This window comes from Pleurodeles waltl, chromosome 10, assembly GCF_031143425.1.
Source record: "Pleurodeles waltl isolate 20211129_DDA chromosome 10, aPleWal1.hap1.20221129, whole genome shotgun sequence".
Classification (NCBI taxonomy): domain Eukaryota; kingdom Metazoa; phylum Chordata; class Amphibia; order Caudata; family Salamandridae; genus Pleurodeles; species Pleurodeles waltl.
The window spans coordinates 186,595,533-186,619,774 of NC_090449.1; the positions used below are offsets into that span (position 1 = coordinate 186,595,533).

Sequence of the window (24,242 nt, forward strand, 5' to 3'; positions counted from 1 at the left end):
TCAGTCAGAATTCATCTCCCGGGCAAAAAGGGGCACTTCCCTCATAAGGAGGTAAAGTGTAACATGGGCAATCTAAGGAAAGGATGGTTTAAATAAAACCAAAGTAAGTCACCAAACAGAGTGACAATGTTTCTGGATAAAATCAATAGCATTCCCTACCTAATTTTAATGGTTCTCTGTGTCATGGGTTTTTATCCCTTTTTCGTTGTACATTTCCCTTAAATCTTATTGGTCATTGGTTATACCCCACTATTTTCACCCAGTTAGAAAACAGATTATGTCATTAATCTTTCACCCCATATTATTTTACAGACATTTTATTGGTCCATGTGATTGACGTCTTCAGAGGTAGCATGTCAGGTATGATTTCATCATTCTGTAATTCTTTGCACATCTTTTGGTCAGTAGCTCCATTGTCTTCACCGGTTTAAACGACCTTGTACATTACATTAATCTACACTGCTGCATTTTGTCTAATATTTTCTACAAGAAATGTGGATTTCATCAGAACGGATCTTGTATGGTTACATTCAGCTTCTAGTTTGAAGAAAACAAGGGGTCATGTCCTTTTGTGAGTCAGCACACTGCAAGATAGGAAAAATACGTTTAATATGAGAGCCAAGCAGCTAAGCTTCGGCTCATGCTAACTTAAGGCCTACAAGGATTTCAGCACAAATTCAATAACGCAATCATTAGTATAAAACTTATTCTTTTATAGTAATTCATAACATTAGTCATTTTTATTAGTCCACGTATACATTGGCGGCCACTCCCGTGGTCACATTTCAGGTGCACCTTTGACCAAAATACATTAATACAATTACTTAGGCGGCATTATCACACATTAGTTCATAATCATTTCATTTTAATATAGATTATATAAGCTACGCTCTCTCAGTCCCTCCTCTGATGACGTTCGTCATCACACAAACCTTTCCCTTTCGACCTTTCACCTTAAATTTTTCACCTTGTGCATAATGCGCATTTCAACATCTTGTCCCTTGTGTGAACTTTCCCAAATTTCATTAAACATTTTCTCTCTTTCACTTTCCTCATTTCTCCTATTTCTCTTTGTCCAATTTATTTTAATTTTGTAATGAATTTTGCATGCTCCCCATAAACCTAATAAACAGACCAGGACAATTAATAGACCCCCTAATATTTTTGCAAGAACCCCATTCCAAATGTTGCTATACCAGCTCCCTACTCTGGCAATTCCTTTTCCCACTTTCTCCCACACTCCAGGTTCCTTCAAATCTGCACTATCTCTAGTTAGGTTAGTAAGCATACCTCTAATCTTTTTACTATTGTCTGGTATAAATGAGCAACAATGACCCTCGTTGAGCATCTTGCGCACTCCGCCGCTCTTTGCTAAAAGAATGTCTAAAGCAAGCCGATTTTGAAGAGTCATAGCTCTTTCTGCAGCAAGTTCAGTATCCATCAGGAGTATAGCCCCTGTAAAATTTGTCAGCATGTTATCCACAATAGTAGACAACTGTCGAATCTTTATGGATTTTAGAATAACCCCTACTGAAGGAATTATGGCTCCAAATATGTCACCAACGACAGCAGGCGCTGTCTCTCGTTTTTGTCTAGCATGTTGTAATTCAGACGCTTTAGGTATTTGTTTTAAGTCATCAATCTGGTAAATCTGTGGGAAAACTATCCCCAAATAACATGTCCCATACCATCCCTTAGGGAGACGGTAATAAGCATTAAGTCCACAGATATAATAGATCCCAGGGATCGCTGGATCCTGTCCATTTAACATGAATGTCCATTTACTCTGAAACAAAAACACATGCCTGCATTCACTCGTTCCCACAAATAAAGTGTCATGATCAGATTTTGGCCTGTATATACAAAGTCTACCTACATGTAGTGCATCTATAGCTAATTTGCTTTGCGTCTTTATTGTAGTGTAAGCATAATCATTTGCATATGTGCGTTTCTCTAGCCCCTTTTCTAGTCTATCTTTCACTGCTTTGCGTCTATCATCAGTGTGATCTAAGAGGCGTTTCTCTACAGGTGTTAATAAGCAAGTCAGATTGTTGCGGTGTGCATAAGCTGTCCCAAATGTAAGTGTTGGTTCAAAGAAGCCTCTAACTAATGTTATACTATGCTCCTTAGCTAACTTATTCAGAAACTCAATCACTGGCAAAAAAGAAAACACCACATCCAAATTTGAGTAAAAATATTGCACATGCTCCTGGTCATAAAATCTTGTTAGTAGCAAACTACAACTTATCCTGTATGTTAGTGGAAGACTATGATAGGTGACCCCTTCTTGTACTGATGAAGGAATCTTTGTGCACACATAACAGTTTCTTGCATCCATGGTTTCAACATACTCATTCAGCAAGCAATAGAAGACGTTAGTGGAGGGTTCCCCTTTTGAATTAGTTCCCTCATGCAAGTGTTTTGTATCTTGCTCAAACTTTTCCCATGGTGTTAGCGTTGTAGTCTCAGGTTTTGAAGCATTGTTAGTCGCTTTCTTATCCAACCACGGCATTCCCACAATCACACCTACAATTATTATCGCACACACAATACCTAATATAACACTTAACCAACCACACATGTTACCCTTTTTGCTATTACTTCTATTGTAAGCCATGGTCTGTAAAGAATCAGATAGCAGAATAAGTCGAAACAAACAATCAACTTGAGGACGATTTAAAAGCTTTTTTTTTTTTTTCTTTCTCAAAGTCTCTCTTTCTCGCTGAGTATATTTACAGCGTTTTGCTCACTCCAGGACCCTTCGGTCAAATGAGGTTAGCAGCTTGTCATATTCGTTTTTTCAAAGTCAATTCAGGTTCAGGTGTCCCATCCGGTAATTTATAAGTTTTTTTTCTCAGCTTTTCAGCTTTCAATTTCAATATCAGTTTAACACAGTCTCTTTCTCTGATTGATTTCAGGTACCGTAGTATTGGCCTGGTACTTCTCGATCAAAACAGAATGCTAAGAATTCTTGTTTCCATTCAGATGTCGTTGCATATGCCCATTCAGGACCTGCGTATCTTCTATTTGCAGTTATTTTTCTTTTCAACCTGCGTTCACTTTGCAATTCTCCTTCACTTAGATCCTCTATTCGGGTTGTATCGATTTCTTCTGCTACTGTTTCACCTGGTACGACCTTTTGCAGCCTGTTTCTTTGGCCAGTTATCACCTTTATGCGTCTTCTTTCTGCTTGGTCTTTCAGGACGCTGAACAGCACCCTCCTCTTGTGCTATGGTGTTTTCTCTTGACGGACCTGCGACGGGCTCAGGGGATGCCGGTGTACTTTGACCCCTCTCTACTATTTCCCCTTCTTCTTCTTCTGGGTCTGTAACAGGTTCAAGCTCCAACGCGTACCTGTCTACTTCTGGGAGAACCTCTCCTTGACTTAGTTCTCCTGCTGCCTCTACTGAGATAGGCTCACTGTCACCTCTCTCGAACTCGTTTACTGTTTGAGAGACTAGGCCGTCCTCAGTGGGCTCTCCTGTAGTCTCAGTTTCCCCTTGGCTGTTTTCTGGCCCTGAGGCTTCCTTCTCTGGATTTGCTGAGTTGGAAACTTCAAGTTCGTCATCGGTCGGACATGTTACCTTCTTTGTGTGACTGGCATGTATCCAGTTTGGAACGCCTGCACATTTCAGAGCAGTGGTTGTTGTCAGTATTACTTGATATGGCCCCTTCCAGCGCGGCTCCAAACACAACTTCCTTACGTGCTTCTTGACAACCACCCAGTCACCGGTTTGCAGGTTGTGACCTGGATCACTGATCGGTGGCAATGTGTTGGCCTCCACCTGGTGGGAAAAAGAGCGAACCACATCAGCCAAACCTTTGCAGCATAAAGTACAAGAGGCACTCATTATAACATGAAAAATAATAGTACTCATAAGTCAGTTTACATAGGTAATGTTTTGTCACATATTTCTGAAAATTAATAGGATTATTTCCAACATAATCCCCAATTACAGTATCACTGTCCAAATCCAAATAGTAGAATTAATTGATCTGTTGTTCCAAGATTGCTATGATCCAAAGTCCAAGTCCAGATTTCTCTAATCAAAGTTCAATCATATTCTTCAAAAGATGATATAGCTTATTATTTAAACTTTAGAAGCTGCATCCAAATTAATAGCCAGTCCAGATATTCTCAAATCAAGGTTCAATCATATTCTTCAAAGGATGATATAGCTTATTATTTAAATTTTAGCAGCCGCATCCAAATTGATAGCCAACACGTGTTTCGTCCGGGAGTTTCCCAATGACTTCATCAGGGCTAAACATATATGTAGATGCGTCCTATATCATAAGTATTCCTTACAAGCGAATCCCAGAATAATTCCGTTAAGCAATTTATCTGCTGATATCAGTTATGTCAATCCACCTTCCAATGAGTCAAAACGTGAAGCGCGAGTACGCGTGTGTATCGATGAAGTATAAAAAAAAAAAAAAGGTTTTTTAAACTGTTAAAGGTTTTTTTTTTTTTTTTTGATACTTCATCGATACACATGCGTACTCGCGCTTCACGTTTTGACTCATTGGAAGGTGGATTGATATAACTGATATCAGCAGATAAGTTGCTTAACGGAATTATTCTGGGATTCGCTTGTAAGGAATACTTATGATATAGGACGCATCTACATATATGTTTAGCCCTGATGAAGTCATTGGGAAACTCCCGGACTCCCGGACGAAACACGTGTTGGCTATCAATTTGGATGCGGCTGCTAAAATTTAAATAATAAGCTATATCATCCCTTGAAGAATATGATTGAGCCTTGATTTGAGAAAATCTAGACTGGCTATCAATTTGGATGCGGCTGCTAAAGTTTAAATAATAAGCTATATCTTCTTTTGAAGAATATGATTGAACTTTGATTAGAGAAATCTGGACTTGGACTTTGGATCATAGCAATCTTGGAACAACAGATCAATTAATTCTACTATTTGGATTTGGACAGTGATACTGTAATTGGGGATTATGTTGGAAATAATCCTATTAATTTTCAGAAATATATGACAAAACATTACCTATGTATACTGACTTATGAGTACTATTATTTTTCATGTTATAATGAGTGCCTCTTGTACTTTATATTTGCAATAGTGCTTTTAGCATCTATCAAGACCTTTTGGGTGTGGTCTTTCAAGAGTGCACCATTTCGAGATTCGACATTCTTCGTTGATATTCACCTCGCTACCCAGAGCGCCTAGTTTTCTCCCAGTACAATACACCCACACGAAGTTAGAGTATAAACCTTTGCAGAAGTCCAACAGCATATCATCCGTGATATTCACAAGAGCATTTGCAGGTACTGTGGGTAGCCTCATAGCTCTGCCCATGAGGATTTCATGGGGTGATAGTTCTGTCTTCTTATCGGGTGTTTCTCATCGACATCAGCACTAAAGGCAATGCATCTGGCCATTTCATATTGGTAGCTGCGCACATTTTTGCCATTCTCGACTTCAAGGTACCTTTCATCTGTTCTACTAGTCCTGATGCTTCAGGGCGGTAGCTACAATGCAGCTTCTGCTCAATGTCTAATGCAGCACACAAGAGCTTAATCACCTCATTGTTGAAGTGTCTGCCCCTATCGGATTCTAAAGAGACCGGAAACCCTAACCTGGGTATTAGCTCTCTAAGCAACAGCTTTGCAACTGTGAGACTGTCATTTCTATGTGTCGGATAGGCTTCAATCCAATGACTGAAAACGCACACAGTCACCAACACATACCTCAAGCCTCCACATACAGGCATCTCAATGAAATCCATCTGCATCTTGCTAAACGGACCTCCAGCTCTCCCAATGTGGCTCAAAGTGACCACAGTTCCTTTCCCCACATTCATCTGTTGACAGATGATGCATCTGTGACAGGTAACCTCTGCGGCTTGTCTGAATTTCGGATTGAACAGACGATTTTGAACAATCCGATCATTGCATCTCTCCCAAGATGTGCCTGCCCATGATAAAGCCTTGCAAATTGTGACAAAAGACTGTTTGGCAAAACCAGTTTCCCCTCCTCTGAGACCCACAAGTCGTCAGCTCTTTATACACATTGCATTCTCTGCCAGGAGCGTTTTTCATCCCTGCTAGCACGACCCTGCAGTGATTTTAGCTCATCTAATGTGTTGACAACTCTTAAGGCAAAGTCCAAGCATGTTTCATTTTCAGCTTGCGGTAACAATTCCTACTGATCCTTGAACGATATACTGTTCAATGCACAAAATTTAGTGACTTGATCTGCATAGCCGTTTCCCATAGACACAAAGGCCCTCATTCTGACCTTGGCGGTCTTTTCGCGAGACCGCCGAGTTACCGCCGCGGTGAAGACCGCCGACCGCGGCGGTATGCCGCTGTGCGCATTCCGACCGCTGGGAGCGTTCCGCCGGGAAACCGCCAGCAGCCACACTGGCGGTCGGCGGAAAAGTGGAGACTGGTCAACCTCCACCGCCACGCCAGCAGAACACCGCCCACAGAATTACGACCCACATATCTGTGTGGCGGTCTTCTGTTGGCGGTGTTCTGTTGGCGGTCACCTCCCCATGGCTCCCGTCGCCTCCCGGAGGACCAACGCACAAGGTAAGTTGACCGTCCGTGAGGGGAGGGGGAGGGGGGGTGTTGTGTGATGTGGGCGTGCATGGGGGTGTGCGTGTGAGTGTGTAGAGGGGGTGTGTGAGTGCGTGTATGCGGGCGGGGGGTGCTGCTGTGTCTATGGGTAATGTGTGCTGTTCGGCAGGTGCGCATGTCTGCATGTATGTGTGCGGGTATGTGTCCCCGTTGTGTATGTGTGTGTAGGGGGTGTGTATATGTGCATGTTGGGGGTGTGTGCATGTCGGGGTGCATGTATGTGCATGTCGGGGTGGGGGTGGGGAGGGGGTTCCTACCACCTCTGGGGGGTGGCAGGGGGGTGGAGGGTGTGGGGGGAGGACTCGGGTGGGTAGTGGGGGGTGGGGGAGACCCCTATCAGTGCCAGGGAAGGAATTCCCTGGCCCCGATAGTGCTTACCGCCATGGTTCGCATGGCGGTTCCCGACCGCAAGAAACCGCGGCGGTAGGCAGGGTCATGATACCGTTGGCGGTCTTGGGACGACCGCCGGGCCGGAGTGCGCAAACTCCAGCCCGGCGGTCATGACCGCCGTGGCGGTCGGAGTGGGGAAGTGGCGGGCGATCGCGGCGGTGACCGCCGCGGTCAGAATGCCATTTTTCTGACCGCCGGTCTGTTCGCGGTCCGACCGCCGCCTCTCCGCCGACCGCCAGGGTCAGAATGAGGGCCAAAGTCTTGTGATTTAACATGAGCATTGCATTTCACCACAGCAATTTCAAGAGGTAACTGAATCGCATGTAACAAATCCTTAATCTGTTCGCCATTTTTCACTGGAGAACCAGAAGAGATCATGAAACCTCTTTGTGACCACAATTGGCCAAAATCATGTACAATGCCAAATCCGTATCTGCTGTCAGTATAGATAGTGACTTTCAAATTTTCAGCTGCGTGGCATGCCATAGTAAGGGCAATTAATTCGGCCACTTGTGCGGAATACACTCTCTCGAGCCAGGATGCTTCAATAATACCAGCGATTGTACACACAGCATAACTGGCTCTCAGTATTCCGACTGAGTTTCTCAAACAGGATCCATCAACAAACATAATGCAGTCATTTTCCTTTAACTGCGTATCTTGAATGTCAGGTCGGGGTTTGGTACATAGTTCTGTTACCTCAAGACAATCATGCTCCACTTCCTCTTCATTATTAATCTCAGTACTTTCAACAGGAAGTAGAGTTGCCGGGTTCAATACACTACATCTCTTTAAGGAGACATTTGGCGACCCCAAAATAATTGTCTCATATCGGGTAAGTCAGGCATTTGTCATGTGCTGGGTTTTAGTTCGAGTCAACAGAATCTCAACTGAATGTGGAACCATTACTGTTAAGGGATGTCCCATCACTATGCCTTCACACTGTGTGAGACTCTGACCAACTGCTGCAACTGCGCGCAAACAACCCGGTAAAGCTGCTGCGACTGGGTCCAAGGTAGCTGAAAAATATGCTACAGGACGGTTTGCACCTCCAAGGACCTGTGTCAAGACAGACAAAGAACAAGCATCACGTTCATGACAAAATAGTAGAAAAGGTTTAGTGTAATCAGGCATACCTAAGGCTGGTGCCCTGCACATGCACTCTCTCAATTCCATGAATGACTCAAGCTCTTCCTTGGACAGAGTTATGGTATACGGGTCATCCTTAGTTTCCTTGCCTGTCAGCTTTATTAATGGTTTAGAGATAATCGAAAAAATTAGGAATCCACTGACGACAGTAACCCACCATTCCCAAAAACATTCTGACATCTCTCTTTGTTGTCGGGGGGTTCATCTGCAGCATGGCTGTCACCCTTTCTCTTGATATTCTCCTGGACCCTCTCTCAATCAAGTGTCCTACGTATTTTACCTCCTTCTGGCAGTACTGCAGATTTTTCGGGGACACTTTATGTCCGTTCTTTCCCAAATGGTTCAGTAAGGCAATTGTGTCATACCTACGGTCATCTTTGGTTCTGGACGCAATCAGTAAGTCATCAATGTATTGCGTCAGAGTCGAACTGCAAGGCAGTTCTAATGACTCCAAGTCCTTCTTCAATATCTGATTGAAGATGGACGGTGACACAGAAAACCCTTGAGGAATTCTGCACCAACTGTACACCTTGTCCAGGAATTTGAAACTGAAGAGAAATTAGCTGTCCTCATGAAGAGGCACCGAAAAGAAAGCTTATGATATGTCTACAACAGTGAACCACTCTGCATCACACGGAACCTGAAACATGATTACTGCTGGATTCGGTACTATGGGACAACATTTTACCACAATCTTGTTTATTTTCCTCAAGTCCTGAACAATTTGAACCTTCCCACAAGGCTTTTTCAAACCCATTATTGGTGAACTACATGGGCTGCTCAATACCTCTTTCAGAACTCCTTGCTTTACAAAATCCGCAATTATCTGCGACACCTGAATAAGGACATCCTGTGCCATGTGGTACTGCGGCACCTGGGAAAACACTGCATTTGCTTCACTTGTACTTTAACTGGTTCCACTCCTTTTATCAGCCCTACTTCTTTTCCTGTCAAGTCCCACACTTTCTCTGTCACTGTTCCCTGTAACTCAGCTGGTAAGTCAGTCACTGTAAGCATCGGGAATAAGGTTATCAAAGGATAATCCTCATTCGCAGTCTCTGTCTCTAACTCTGAGAACTGACCATCATCCCCTTCATCATCACTGTGTGTCTGCACCTCAATTCCATCATTGGAACAGGTAATCGAACATTTAGTTTTGCACAGTAAGGGGGTCATTATGACCCTGGCGAAAGGCGGAGAAGCGGCAGTAAGACCGCCAACAGGCTGGTGGTCTTTTTTTTGTAATATGACAATGGCGGTTACCGCCATGGTCATCCGCTGGTTCTCCGTTCCGCCCGCCAGGGCGGAGACTACCGCCGGGCTAGAGACCTGGGTCTCCAGCCCAGCGGCCGTCACTATACCGCCGGCGGTATTTTGACCCGACTTACCGCTGTGGATTTCCTGCGGTTGGAACCGCCATGAAATCCATGGCGGTAAGCACTATCAGTGCCAGGGAATTTAATCCCTGGCACTGATAGGGGTCTCCCCCACCCCGACTTCCTACCCTACACCACCCCTGCCACCCCCCAAAGGTGGCAGGGCCCCCCTCCCCACCCCGACCCCCAATATCACAGAAACTCACACACACACGACACGCACGCAGGCACCACCAACACACAGACGCACACACACCGACATACATGCCTACATCCACACACACAGTCAGACACGCACACCCACATACAAACATACACGCACACATCCATACAGACATACCCACAGATATACACGCACTCATTCCCAAAACACGCAACACCCCCGCAAGCATACACGCACTCACACACCCCCTCTACATACACAGACGCACACCCCCATGCACCCACACAACATCCCCCCATCCCCCTCCCCTAACAGACGATCGACTTACCTGTTCCTTCGATCCTCCGGGAGGGGACGGGAGCCATGGGGGCAGCTCCGCCGACACCACACCGTCAACAGAACACCGCCACGGTGAATCACAGGACGTGATTCGCTGGGCGGTGTTCTGTTGGCGTGACGGTGGAGGTGGAGCAACCTCCACTTCCCCGCCTGACGCCAGTATGGCTGTTGGCGCCTCTCCGTCTGTAAAAGGACGAAGAGCTGCCAACGGTCATAATAGGCCGAGCGGCAAACCGCCACCACTGGCGGTCTTCCGCACGGCGGTCCCTCAGCGGTCTTGTAAAAAGACCGCTGAGGTTGTAATGACCACCTAAGTCTCTTCCCAGTAGGGAAATGGGACTTGAATCGCAAACTACAAACTTATGCAGTCCCTGAAAGTTGCCAATCTCAACTTGCACCGGATCTGTGATCGGGTTTGTCAGGTACTGGTTTGCTACTCCTACCACTCTTATGGTACGCCGTGAAAGTGGCAACTTCGGAACCTCTGCACTTCTGACTGTAGAGCGTGTAGCTCCGGTGTCAACCAAGAATGAAACCTTGTGACCCATCACCTTTCCCTCTACATAGGGTCCCCTCTGGTCCACTTCTAGGGATGCTGCAAGCCTGCACTCCTCACTGTCTGAACTGTCATCCAACCATTCATCATTCATTCCATCTTCACCACGCAATGGGAATTGCTGTACTGTATTATTTTGGCTCACTACTTGACCTCTGACCTGCTGAGGAAGCATCACCTGTTGCTGTCTCATTGGAGCTAAGGGTAATTGCATTTGCTGTGTAGGTACCATGGGAACCTGCTGTTGTACCTGCTGCATTTGTGCTGGTTGAACACGCAGCATTTGCATTTGCTGCATGGGCTGTAACCCCTGCATCTGTACCATGTTATTTTGGAGGTTCTGGTTTTGACCTCTCAGTTTTGGACCCCTCATATTTTGAAATGTACCGACATCAGTGCTTTGTTGAACGACACCATCATGCACCACATTCGGGCATTCCCGCTTCCAATGCCCCATGCCCCCGCACGCTTGACATGGTGACATCTTTTTCATCCCTTGTACGGTATTTTGAACCACCACAATATTCAAATCTGGACCGCGATTCACAAAACCTCGACCTTGGCCTCTAGGTTGCGCCTGAAACACGCCATTCCCTTGCGGTTGTTGCTGTACCATCTGCTGGATTCCATTCCCTTGCATACCTGCCTGCGCTGCCCTTATCTGCATCACCATCACTTTCTCCTTCAGTTTTCTCTGCTTCAGCTCAATCTCGTCACTACAGTATTTCGCATACTGCAACACCTCATCAATCGGCTTCGCCTGCCAACAGATCAAATGATTCTTAATCATCTGGCTAACCTCTGGTCTCAGCCCTTCAACAAATCTAAACACAAGATGCTTCATGACTTTCGGCTCCATAGTCTCAGTGCCACTGTAATGTTTGAACGCTTTCAATAACCTCTCATAGTAAGCATGGATTGACTCTTTAAACTCCTGTGAGGTCCGGTCGATTTTTTGCCAATCTGTCACTTTCGGCTACACCTTTTGCATCAAAAACTCAATCACTTTATGATAATACTTCATCACTTCTTCAGATGGTGCTCCAGTCACCTTATCCCTTGCCGGCTCCTGTGTTGGCCAGTCTACACCTCTCTTGCACTCAAGCCATAAGTCGGGTGGAACAATAATCTCAAACAAGGTATTCAAGTCTTCCCAGAGACACTTCGCAAGTTTCACAAACCTGTCTGTCTGCTGATACCACTCTATCTGTTTCTCTCTCAATCTGGGGTAATCATTTGTGAAAGACAGAATGTCTCCCCTGGACCATGGTACATGAACTAAAACCCCTCCAGCTGTTTCTCTCATTGGTAGTATCTTTACTCTCCCAGTGTCTGGTGAGGCTTTAGTCGGACCTGATCCCGGACTGTCGCTTTTTTCCTTATCTCTTTTCTTTGCCCATCTGCCTTCCCACTTTTCTAAGGCCCCCCAGATCTGAGCACTTTGAAGTATTTCTTTAAGATGCGCCCTTATTCCAGCCGAACTCATGTGATCAAAGTCTTTGGAGTCGAAGTTTAGTCTGTAACTTCTTTTCAAATGTTTAATATTCTCAATGTCAATATTGTATTTGTCTGCCAGGTTCGCCAACCTCTGATGCACCTTGCCCACTTCTTTAGTGATTTTGGGGCATAGATACCTTAACTCTGCTTCTGTGTACGATTCTAATTGGTTTACCCCTATTGTCCCTCCCACCAGTTCAGCAGCTTCCACACCCAGTCTCACAAAGTTCAGGTATTCATCTTTTTCTGACCTTTCTGGCTTCTCTGCAGTTACTGCAGTCTTTTGTGAAGCGTAAGTTTTTTTCTAACCACTCATTTAATTGTTGCACAGAGAACCCTTGCAACGAAATATTCACTGCATGCATCATTGGCCACTGTGAAGCATTCATACTCATTGTCTGTGAGGTTAGCACACCTAGCCCTGCCTGTCTCATTGCCTCAAAAGGTGTTTCAACTGGACTAAGGTCTAACAAAGACCTTGGTCTTTCAACTGATTGTTCTCCCGGAGCCATTAACTGTGGAGTTCCTATGGACCCTCCTCTTATTGCATCTTGGGTGATTACTCCCTGATCACACATACCAGGCTTACCTTGCGCATAGAATGGCACCGGTGGACCGACAGTAATTGGTAATGATATGGCAGCTGGTGTCTGACCTGGTCCCAAACCCCGCAGAGCAGTAACTCCCAAAGCTTGACTCACTGAGACTGGGGCAGGTACTAATGGAGGTCCTGCTGCTGGACTATACCCTGGTATCAGCTGTTGCTGCGGCAGCAATTGTGGAGTTGGCTCAATCTGCACTAACCTTGATTTTGTATATATCGGGTCAGGCGGCACTATCAGATTTGTAGTAGTCTCTAGTACTGGGACGTCTGGATAGATTCTCTGTATCTGCGGCAGAGGTTGCAACTGTATCTGCATGTCTGGCGCAGTGGGTACACTGAAGCCATTCTGTATCAAACCCATATCACTAGTCTGTACTGTATCAGTAACTCCCTTCTCCTGCGTCTGGTTCCCAGGACCCGCACTGGTGCTCGGGACATTGTCGTCCACTGCATAAGGTGGCGGGCGATCATGCAACAATTGATTAAGAAACTCTTCATCATCTGAGTCATCTTCCTCTATCCAAGACCTCTTAGTCTCTGTAGGCTTATTAGAGTCCTTGTCTGTCTTACAGGTGACTTTCTTCCCCTGCGTTTCGTCTCCCTGTGCTATTACTGGAAACAATTTTAGTCCGTCAACTATTCCCCGTCTCCACATTTTGCTCTCATTGTCCCATCTAGCCTCTGCTAAAGTATTTTCTGCCCTTTTCATTCTCCTCTCGAATTTCTGTTGCCTTTGTTTAATAGCCATTAAATCCCAGACTGCCAATGCCTCGTACTGAGCTGGCCTTGGAGGTGGCTTTTGTACACTTAACATACATCTCAAATTCTCTAAAATTCTCGTATTGAACGTTCCGTGCTCCAGAAACACCAAACATCCCTCTTTTTCTGTCAGTTTGCGCCACTGTTTCATCCATAAGCAAGGCGCAACACCCTTTTCCTCCATGACTATATAAGCTGGAGTACCCTCAGGTGGTGTAGGCTCCCCTTCACTCGCCATAATGTATGCGTCTCCTTTCAGAGCGCTCTTGAAAGCTTTGATAAAATTCATCTTTGCGTCTTTTCTCTTGTCTGTATTTAATCAGGAAGTGACTTTAATTCCCAGGACACTCTTTACCCACCTTTCTCAACCTATTGCCTCTCACGGACGGCTGCCAATCCGTGCACGACCCCTCTCAGCAACTGACCTATCTCAGCGCAGCACCACTGACGTCACACTCACACACACTGCAGCTGACAAAGTTGTGCGGCTTGTCCGCCCCTCACTGGATTCACACCAAACTAATGCAACATATTGCGAGCACCTTGAACAACAACAATAACAACTCAAATTTGCCGGTTTACTACAGGAAGGGTACACAACCGCTTTAGAACTTTACAGAGATTTCACTTGGAGCCTCGGCCGCTACTCTCTCTTTCTCAGTTCCCTCACCTGCAAGCAGAATTCGACCCGCAAATCCTACTCCCGACTTGTCAATGGTTTGCTCTAGTGCACTTTAGAACTTGCCAAATCTCCATTGAAGGTTTCATTCACACAATTGACTCAAACACGACTTGTCAACCACGCCCGATTGACCTACTTAAACTGCACAAATTACAACATAAACCCAAGTGTCTCCTACACTTGTCAGTATACTCTGGAGTCTTAGACCACGACGGGTCCGTACGTTAACAACCAACCACGTGGATAATTTTTTGGCATAAATCGCCACATTCATGTGAAGTACGCTGACTTCCCTACTCTCATACTGTGGAGTACGCCCACTCCTATTAAAGCAACATTACCTGGCCTAAATACACAAAAACTTCACAAATCACCTGCAAAATGCATAGGCTGAGCAAGCGCAAATCCTACACCACACATGCTAAAATGCACTTAGGCAGGCTCCGAGATCCCAGGAAAGTCATTGTGAATTTTGAAACACATCATACCTCCAATTTGCATTATCTCAGAAAAACAATCTAAACAGTAATTCTTCGTCCTAGGGCCCCAAAGGGCCAAACCGTCGCTCTGCTACCGGAACTGTTAACGCGTCCCTTTATGATAATTGATTACACATCAGGACTCCTTTTAGGCCAATGAATCTTTTGACCCAGTTGAGAGACACCTTAGGACGAGATAACTAATCAATATATCAATCAATACGTCAATAATGTCATCAGTATTTATCACAACAATACATTTCACTTTAGTCAAAGACATTAATCAATTCATGACACCACCATGACCTGATAGTCATGAATAACCACACCAGTTTAGTAGAATTTTATGAGTTTTATTCCCTATTAGTTACAATTCTAAAAGCAGATGGGTTAATCTCAAAACCAAGAAACACAATAACATAGTCACAATATGGCAACTCTGATAAGATTTCACTAAGGCAAGAATCGCGAACATCAGAACATAACGCGGTGTGTAAATAAATCAACTTTAGCAGAGTATCATCAACGCGTCAGTTCAACAAAGCATAGTTTCAGATGTTTGTCCATTTGCGTAAATTTTAGTGAACCCCTGTCCTAACCACTGATTAGCATTAGCATGTTGGGCTTCATGCAAAACAATTTAGAACACCAATTTGGAAATCATCTAGCTACGGTCTCTGTCAAACGTAAGCAGTTGGTACCTAGAAAGGAAAGCAAACAGACAAATCACAATTTCATTGTCTTAGTTACCCTCCAAGGTTTAGGTCAGCACTCAGGTTCAGTCTTCGTCTTCAGGACATCAGTCAGATCACCATCAGGCAGAATTCAGCTCCGGGGCAAAAAAGGGGCACTTCCCTCATAAGGAGGTAAAGTGTAATATGGGCAATCTAAGGAAAGGATGGTTTAAATAAAACCAAAGTAAGTCACCAAACAGAGTGACAAGGTTTCTGGATAAAATCAATAGCATTCCCTATCTAATTCTAATGGTTCTCTGTGTCATGGGTTTTTATCCCTTTTTCGTTGTACATTCCCCTAAAATCTTATTGGTCATTGGTTATACCCCACTATCTTCACCCATTTAGAAAACAGATTATGTCATTAATCTTTCACCCCATATTATTTTACAGACATTTTATTGGTCCATGTGATTGACGTCTTCAGAGGTTGCATGTCCGGTATGATTTCATCCTTCTGTAATTCTTTGCACATCTTTTGGTCAGTAGCTCCATTGTCTTCACCGGTTTAAACGACCTTGTACATTACATTAATCTACACTGTTGCATTTTGTCTAATATTTTCTACAAGCAATGTGGATTTCATGAGAACGGATCTACTATGGTTACATTCAGCTTCTAGTTTGAAGAAAACAAGGGGTCATGTCCTTTTGCGAGACAGAACACTGCAAGATAGGAAAAATAAGTTTAATATGAGAGCCAAGCAGCTAAGCTTCGGCTCATGCTAACTTAAGGCCTAGAAGGATTTCAGCACAAATTCAATAACTCAATCATTAGTATAAAACTTATTCTTTTATAGTAATTCATAACATTAGTCATTTTTATTAGTCCACGTATACATTGACGGCCACTCCCCGTGATCACATTTCAGGTGCACGTTTAAACAAAATACATTAATACAATTACTTAAGCGGTATTATCACACATTAGTTCATAATCATTTCATGTCAATATAGATTATATAAGTTACGCTCTCTCAGTACATAACAACAAAACTCAAGATGGGGGGGGGGGCAGGATCTGAAAACATCCAGTACCCTGGTTCTGCACGATAATTAATCAAAAAATAAAGGAATACTGTTCCCTACAGAGAAGATCCTAGAATACTACACACTCACTCAGGCCAAACAGTAAGGGAATTGCTCCCTTAATTGTTGGTGCCCTCACACATCTCAAAAAGGCTATCTTGTTTCATCATCGGGATGCTCCTCGTAGGACCTGCGCACCCCACGAAGGGTCATTTTAGCTGAGATCCTTCTATTAGACACCATATTGTGAAGCCTGTAAGTGTGAGGGTCTCCTAAAATATGAGGTCAAATTGGGAGAACTAAATGTAAGTGAATAACTAAAACTGTCTAGGGGTTACCAAAAAGTCATTTAATTACACTGTACTCTCCTTGTGATTAAAAAAAAAAAAAAAAAGCCACCAAAGAAAGCCATTGAGGGCTACTTTGGGAAGGTAATGAACCCACATAGCTATAGAAGTCAAAAGTGAGTAAAGGTCGACATGTTTCACTCCTGGCGGTCCAGGAGAATCGGATCCATAGCGCTTCTTCAGGACCACAAGTAACTAAAAGTTCCCTAATTGGGAGCAATTCCCCTACTGTTTGACCTGAGTGAGTGTATAACCTTCTAGGACCTCCTCTGTTAGGAACAGTTTCCCTTTATTTTTTTATTAATATTGTTATTATTTTTTAGATTAATAGTACATACCTCCAAAGGGCTGAGAACTTGGTTATGGAAATTGCTATGGAACCTATATCACTTTTCTGGGACTCACCAAGAACCTGTCACTGAGATCTTTGCTTCATATTGTACTTTTGTAAATATGGTCTCAGACTGTACTAAATAGTGGTGAGGATGGGTGCAGCAAATGCAGGCTCATGCCATAGATGTGGTTTCTCCCCATCTGCCTTCATGTTTTTAGCATTGCCCTCTTGGGTCTTGCTTATGGTTGGATATTTCTAAGGTTTTGTCCATTGTTTTGACATTCCAGATTTCTCATATTTCTTTGCGTATCTCTTAGTTGTTGTTAATAAAACTATCCTGAAGTATGCCAGGTTCTTAGAAACTGTTACCGTAATGCCTTTGAGGAGAGTCTTGCAGGCATTACTGTTACCCTGGGGGCCCTAGTCAAGGAATGATTGGTGGACATTATCATCTTAGGATGTTCTCTAGAAGAGACTGACATATTTGGCTAGAGTTTAGATATTATGTAATGTCTTGGCTGATTGGATCCATGGTGTCACACTTCTTTAAGCACAGTAGTAGTATGTATGTAAAGCTGATAATGTTTAACAGAAGTCTCTATTCAAGGTAACTAACTGGCTCTGCCTCTGTGTGCTCTAGATCTATTTAAAAGGCACTTGGTATACTTTTCCTTGCCATCATGCACCCTTAGCTCAGATGTTCGGTTGTACTGCGTTGTTCATCCTCTAAAATATACAAATAAAGATTTTAAGTTTAAAACTCCTTTAGTCTTTTGGATACATGAGGTAGCAGTAGGAATGGATGATAGAGTTGGAGTTGTCAGTAAAAAGCAGGTTCTAACGTAAATATGCATATAGACTATGTCGTTCCATTACATTAAATGCACTATGTTGGAATTACAAGAAGAGGGTGGAATAGTGCAGGAAATAACAAAATCCATTCCGTAGCCTACACTTAAGAAAAAGCTCTTCTGCTGCTGCATCAGTAAGGTCTCCATTGATGTAGTCCATTGATCATGGATTATGCATACTGCTAAAAATGCGCCAGCAGTACGGTTACACATTTACTTTTCCATGTAAGGCCTGACTGCATAACATTATTTTCTCGTTCATTATACAAAAGTGTATAAGCAAATTGCACTCGTGAATGTAAAGATATAAACTAAACACACAAAAACAAAGAGCACAGCTAATTTGTTTTTTCTTCAGTTAAGCCAGTGGGGAAAGAGAAGCAACCGAAAACTGCAAGGACAGGGAAGCTATCCATTGTCGGAGGGCAGAGACTATAACATCATTTAATACTCTTACAGTTCCCTCTAAGATAATGCGAATGACTTGGCATGGCCTCTGCTTTCTGTGCCCTGTTTTACAACATGTCCATGTGTTGGGATAAGGAGGGGGGTCCATTGGTCTAAACATCCAGTCCAGGATCATTGATCTGTCCCAGTCTTCCTGTGTAGCACAACTTATTGTCCATGAACGCTGGGACTGAATTGTTTGCTTGGCAAGAAATGTGACAGATTAAGAGCACTGTGCTCCAAAGTCCTTCAGAACAGTTTTACCCTTACACTGCCCACCATTCCCAAGTGACACTGCACAACGTCTCACACTGCTGCATGTGTTAACTTCTCACACTGCCTGCCAGTACCAGCATCTTCAACTTCCCCCACCACTGCAAGCTGCTTTTACTATCAAGTAGTGTCTCCTCCTCACAATCTAACAGCGCCAGTTCTTCCATTCCCTCCAGTCTCATCCCCTCATTCTGGCCACCGTTTGACCTAATCCCACTGCCTGTGTCATCAGTTACTCAGAATGCCTTTGCACACTCTCCACCGGTGCCAGCTTCTGATTCTGACAATCCGTGTTGGTTCATCACACTGCCTGCTAGTGCCTTTAGCTTACACGATCCAAGAGCCCATGACATCCATGCTGAAATGGAAGCCAGTTGTTGATTTTTATTTCAATATCAAAAGCTTACGTGCTACTGTTCCCTCTTTTGTTCATCTCCCCTTTCTGTAACATTATCCTTATCAAATCATCTCTTCTGCCCCTCCTCCATTCCATTCCCCATTCAACTCTCACTCTTCCTTTACTTATTAAATCAATTTTACTTTATTTCCTGTTCTTTCTCTCTTTGCTCTAGATCCACCCTTTCCTCTTTTCTTCTCACTTTCCTTTCCTTGATCTTTTCTCCTCTTCAGTCTATTCACTCCATCATTTCATCACCCGTCCGCCCCCAGTAGTGGCTCTCTGCCTTGATACCTCATCTCTCCCCTACCCAGCTCCCACATAGCACAAGTCTGACGGCTCTCTATTCAGCTAGTTTCCAGGCAGAGTGGCACCCAGTGTCGGTATTAAGGTTTTTGGGCACCAGTTGACCAGGATGCAACCACCTACCCCTCTTTGCAAGAAGCTGTGTAGGAGAAAATCTCTTGGGAAGACATTAATGGTACTGACACACCTTTCATTCATAATTATCTTCCAACCCTAATTTATGCTTCAACCTAATTTTTCCCAGAATTCTACTTTCTTACTAATTATCCTGTCAGGCCAATGCTTCTTAATAGAAAGCCTGAGCAGGACCAGTGTTGCATTCACACATGGCAGGTGGAAAGGAAATTACACCAATGACCATTGGATGAAAACTTAGAATATGCCTAAATTGAGACATTGCTAACGCAACACCTGTAACTTTCCACTATTCAAAAGCCAAACTTTTTGGCCCTGTCAGTACTTCTCTGGATACCCTTCATTTCTTTATCACGCAAATGGTAATGATGGAAGGTGGAAAAAAGGTGGATTGGAATTGGGTGAGAGTTGAAAATGGTGGCAAGGAGAGTTAAGTATCCAGAATCCGAAGGTGGAGTCCACCAAGATTGCAGAATAGTCACACTTCTCTGTGCTCCGGCCAGCCCCTCCTAAAACATCCTGCATTCCCACCTGGAATCGATATCCATCTCCCCTCCCCCCCATGGTTATTGCTCTTTCTGAAGGGGGTTAGGACGTCCCGTGAGGGAGTGGAGTGGAGTGGAGGGCTCTTGTGCTAATGCCAGTGAATCCACATGACCCAGGTCGAGTCGTGGATGAGACAAGCAGACTCTGGGGCTGTGCAGTGCACTCCGAGTGACGTCTGCGAGTGGGGGCTTAGTGGTGACTGGGCCCTCAGAGGAGCGAGAGCGGAGTGAAGGTTTGGACCCCAGAGGGTGACAAGCCCAGACCTGCGACAGAGGAGGGTTGTTGGAAGTGGCTTAGTATTTAAAAGTAAATGAGGCTCTCCAAGCACGGATCCAGTGTAGAACTTCTTTATTAAACCACAAAAATAGGAGCCCACAACCAGCTTGACAAGAGCATCGGTAAGACAGGGTAAACTGTTATAACCAATGTTGCACTTACATTTATTTATATTATAGTTATACTTTTCAAAATACAACATGTTGCACACATGCAAGCTATTACTTAAAACTACCAATTCTAAACTGAATGTCACAAGTCTATAATAGAAGAAAAAATACGCTATTTAGAAATATACAGAGCGCGCTGCTATAGACAACATAATGAATTAAACATGCAGCATGCGTCACAGCGAGAGCTCGTGCCAAGCACAGTGCACGGCAGCAGAAGCTCTCACTGTGACAGCTGAACTTAAACAGAAAGTAGCACCTATACAACAAGGGTCTTCTGGGGAGAGGAGGCCTGCACGGAGGATAAGCTATGCGATGCAGCAAGTTGCGGTGAGAGTTTCCGGGCCATGAGCAGTGACCGAAGCCTAATTATATTGCCTACCAGGGGGAAAAGCAGCAGCAGCAGCAGCAGTGATATCCCGTGAAGTGCTGGATGGCACGCAACGCCTGCCGGGTGCAGTCGGCGGGGGCGCCTGGCGACCAGAACTGAAAATGATTCGAGACCTGTCTCGGGGTTCTGTTGGAGCCGCAGTCAGTCCTAAGTCATGGACAGAAGATATGACTGATTTATTTTTGGAGGAGCTGAGTATCTTAGACCTTCTGAGATGGGCCTAGACCTAGGGCTGTCAGGACCAAGAACTAACCCAGACACTTGAACAGTGGGGAGGCCACGCCCATCCTTTGCTGCATGAAACAGAAGCACCTGGGGCTGAAGTACTGCAGGGAGAGTGTGCACATTGCCCCGCTCAGGATACGTTGGGGGAGTAGTGATTCTGGAACTTTCTCTTTCCTCCCAGATGGGGGCCCGTGTCACCTTCTCCTTACCTGGATGACTAAAGTGCTGAGGGAGGGCATGACTGTTGTTGCCAGGACTTGTTCCACAGTGGCTCCTTAAACGCTGGACAGTGGGAGGGTTGGCTAGTGGTGGGACTGAGGGGCCCCATTGCTGGATATACAGGGGTAATAACACCGGAGAAAACCTGGAGTGTTTCGGCAGAAGGACACTGTTGTGCTACAAATAGAGGAGTGGAACGTTGACCCAGTGTCCCTAATCTCTGGCCCCCTGGACTGTGGATGTAGGGCTTGGATCCCAAGCAAAGGGCGGTGACAGTAAAAAGCCCCTAGGCACTGGCCCTTGCATCATGGTGAAGGTTAAAACAGTATGATCTGAACAATCCAATAAGAAACTCAATTACCTGCAGACTGCGGAACCGGGTGATCCACCTCCTGCAGACGGTCCACCTCAAAGCTTTGAATCATCCTTCGGTGGGGGGGGGTTAGGATTTGCTCTGTTAGATATAATGGCAGCCATTGATGGAAGCCCTGCAGAATTAGCTAATGAAATTGACTCTGTGGCCATAGATGTACATCTTTGTGTGGACCTTCGAAAAGTAGCAGACCACGTTACAGCCACAGAGGACAATATGGGGGCTATTAAGACAGATATGAGGGGGTTCAAAGAAGCTGTTTCCTCCCTGGAGAGACTTACCATGTGCCTGAAGGAGCGAATGGAAGCTGTGGAGGGATGATGTGAAGCGAGCGGAAGGATAATCGGCAGAGCTGTTTCTGGAGGACTGGATCATTGGCACACTACTTCCCAGGCAGCTTTCCAAAGATTTTTACAGTTGAACGAGCCAATCAAGCATTGGTGCCTCCACCCTGTCCGCGTGAGCCACCATGCATTGCCGCCTTTTCAGTTTTAGAGACTGTAATGCTATCTTGCAGCACTTACGTGTACATGGCCCTCCGCGATTTGGAGGTCACCCGATCACAGTATTTCCGGATGACCCCCAAAAAGTTCAAGAGCAGAGAAAATCTTTTTTGGAGGTGAAGAAGCAAATGACAGTCCTCAACCTGAGATACAGTTTGACATTTCCTGCAAAACTGAGGGTGATCTACGAAAGGAAAATCTTCTTCACATCTGAGGAGGCGAGTGACTGATTGGACACTCTCCGTGGGGGTCAGGGCCACAGCTCTTCACAACATACTGGGGACGACGCAACAACACAAAGACAATTCGCCAAACTGAAACTGGGACCTAGATGGAAGCTGGAGCACGACAACCCTGCCACCAATGACAGAATTGTAGTCTGTCTGGATGCCACCCTTGTGGCTGAAGAGGAACAGATGAGCTCCCAGGATTCTTTCCAGGGTCACAGGATTGAGATGGTATATATATATATATATATATATATATATATATATGTATGTAGATATATAGATAGATAGGTATAGATATAGATATAGATATATGTTTGTAAACGATATATTCATAGTACTTTGGGCCCAGGAGTGATACCAGGGAAAAGAAGGGGTTTAGACGCTTAAGTGTTGCTTGAGGACACCCTCGCATTGCTCATTGTGTTCCGACCTCTAGCGCAGCTTTAAGTATTTGGGCTCCAAATCGGAGTTAAGGTTACATAAGTATATGGGAATGGGGCAATAGGTGCCAGTTGATATCAGGCCTAGTTTTGGACCGGGCGAGTTTGCAGTACTTCCCAAGGGACGGAGGAAGTTGGGGGGGGGGTACTTTTATTCTGAGTGTTTTTCGAGTTTAGGGTACTAATCGCTGCTCTTTTCCTGAACATGTCTGGCGTTTTTAAAGTTTTTTTGACTGATGGAATGGAAGATGGATGACTTGCCTCGGTGGAAAGGGGGACGGTTTTGCTTGACACTGGATAGAGATGGCTGCTCATGGGTTTAAGATAATGACATATAGTGTGACATGCCAGGGCCGGCTAGAGAAGCGTCGGCGAGTGCATGTCTACTCAAAACGATATTGAGTGTCTATTGTTTTTTTTGCAGTAAACACATTTGTGGAGAGAAAGTGTCTCTAGTCTCCGAATGAGAAGGAGGGGACACATGTATTCTACCTCATACTCTGGATATGGGACGTTGATCTGCATGGCTCCAGAGACTCCCTTTAAGCATAAGGCCCGTGTGTTGACCCCAGAGGGCCGCTGTGTAATCCTGAATTAGATGGGTGGGAAATGTACATGGCCCTAAGATTGATTGTGGCACTTACTATTGTGAGTTAATGACCGCAGCAGCACCATACTTAGCAGCTGATATTCTCTTGGCAGGGATTGGTAAGTGTGTTTTTGATGGGTCCATGGGCCTAATATCAACCCCTGAAGAGAAGAAATTGGGTAGGAAATTCCTTTTACTGGGTCTCCTACGTGCTGAACGCCGCATGCTATAAGGTAGTTGGATTCTGCTACACCTGCCACCCCGCCCCTCCCCTCGTTACTCAGTCTGGCTTGGGGCTGTATCAGAATGGGCTGTAGCGGAAAAGATACAGCTAAAACATGTCAAACGTGATGAGAAAGTGGAAGATGATCTGGCTGCGTGGGCGGCAATGTTGGCAGGGTTACGGAATGATCAGGAGAATGATCAGGTTACAGAAGCACTGCCGGATGAGGGCGTGGGGTAGCAGCCTTAATAAGTACTGGCCTATTATACATTGGAATAAAAGACTGAGGGGGCCATGGCCTGATCCTGATATAATATGTGGGAGTTGTGGGAGAAGGAGTAGCCGATGGGGCTTTTGAGGCATGGTACCCCCTAGGTTGTGGAAACCAAGGACTTGGCCTGATGCCGTGAGAGAATGTCGAAGGTAAAGCAATATCTATGGTACAAAAAAACTGGAGAATGATTGTTATTCCATCTATGAGGGGATTGAGAGCAACATGGAGGGTGGGGGTTGAGGGAAACTTAATTTTCTTTTTAAAATGTTTCCTCTAATTGGTATATATAAACTTGTGGAAAATCTATATTTCCCTGTTTT

The 24,242-nt window shown here is 44.6% G+C and overlaps 1 protein-coding gene across 5 annotated transcripts in view; it reads left to right on the plus strand.

Moving 5' to 3' along the window:
- DEXI (Dexi homolog) overlaps positions 1 to 24,242 on the plus strand; it is a 137,410-nt gene that overhangs the window by 111,588 nt on the left and 1,580 nt on the right. For 2 of the 5 annotated variants that reach the window (XR_011199072.1, XM_069210168.1), the window contains one exon: positions 313 to 360. The exons of the other annotated variants lie outside the window; for them this stretch is intronic. Coding sequence is in view for 1 of the 2 variants with exons in the window: in XM_069210168.1 (XP_069066269.1) it covers positions 313 to 360 (48 nt within the window). In the remaining variant the exon portion in view is untranslated. The remainder of the gene's footprint in view (positions 1 to 312; positions 361 to 24,242) is intronic. 5 annotated transcript variants of the gene reach the window in all.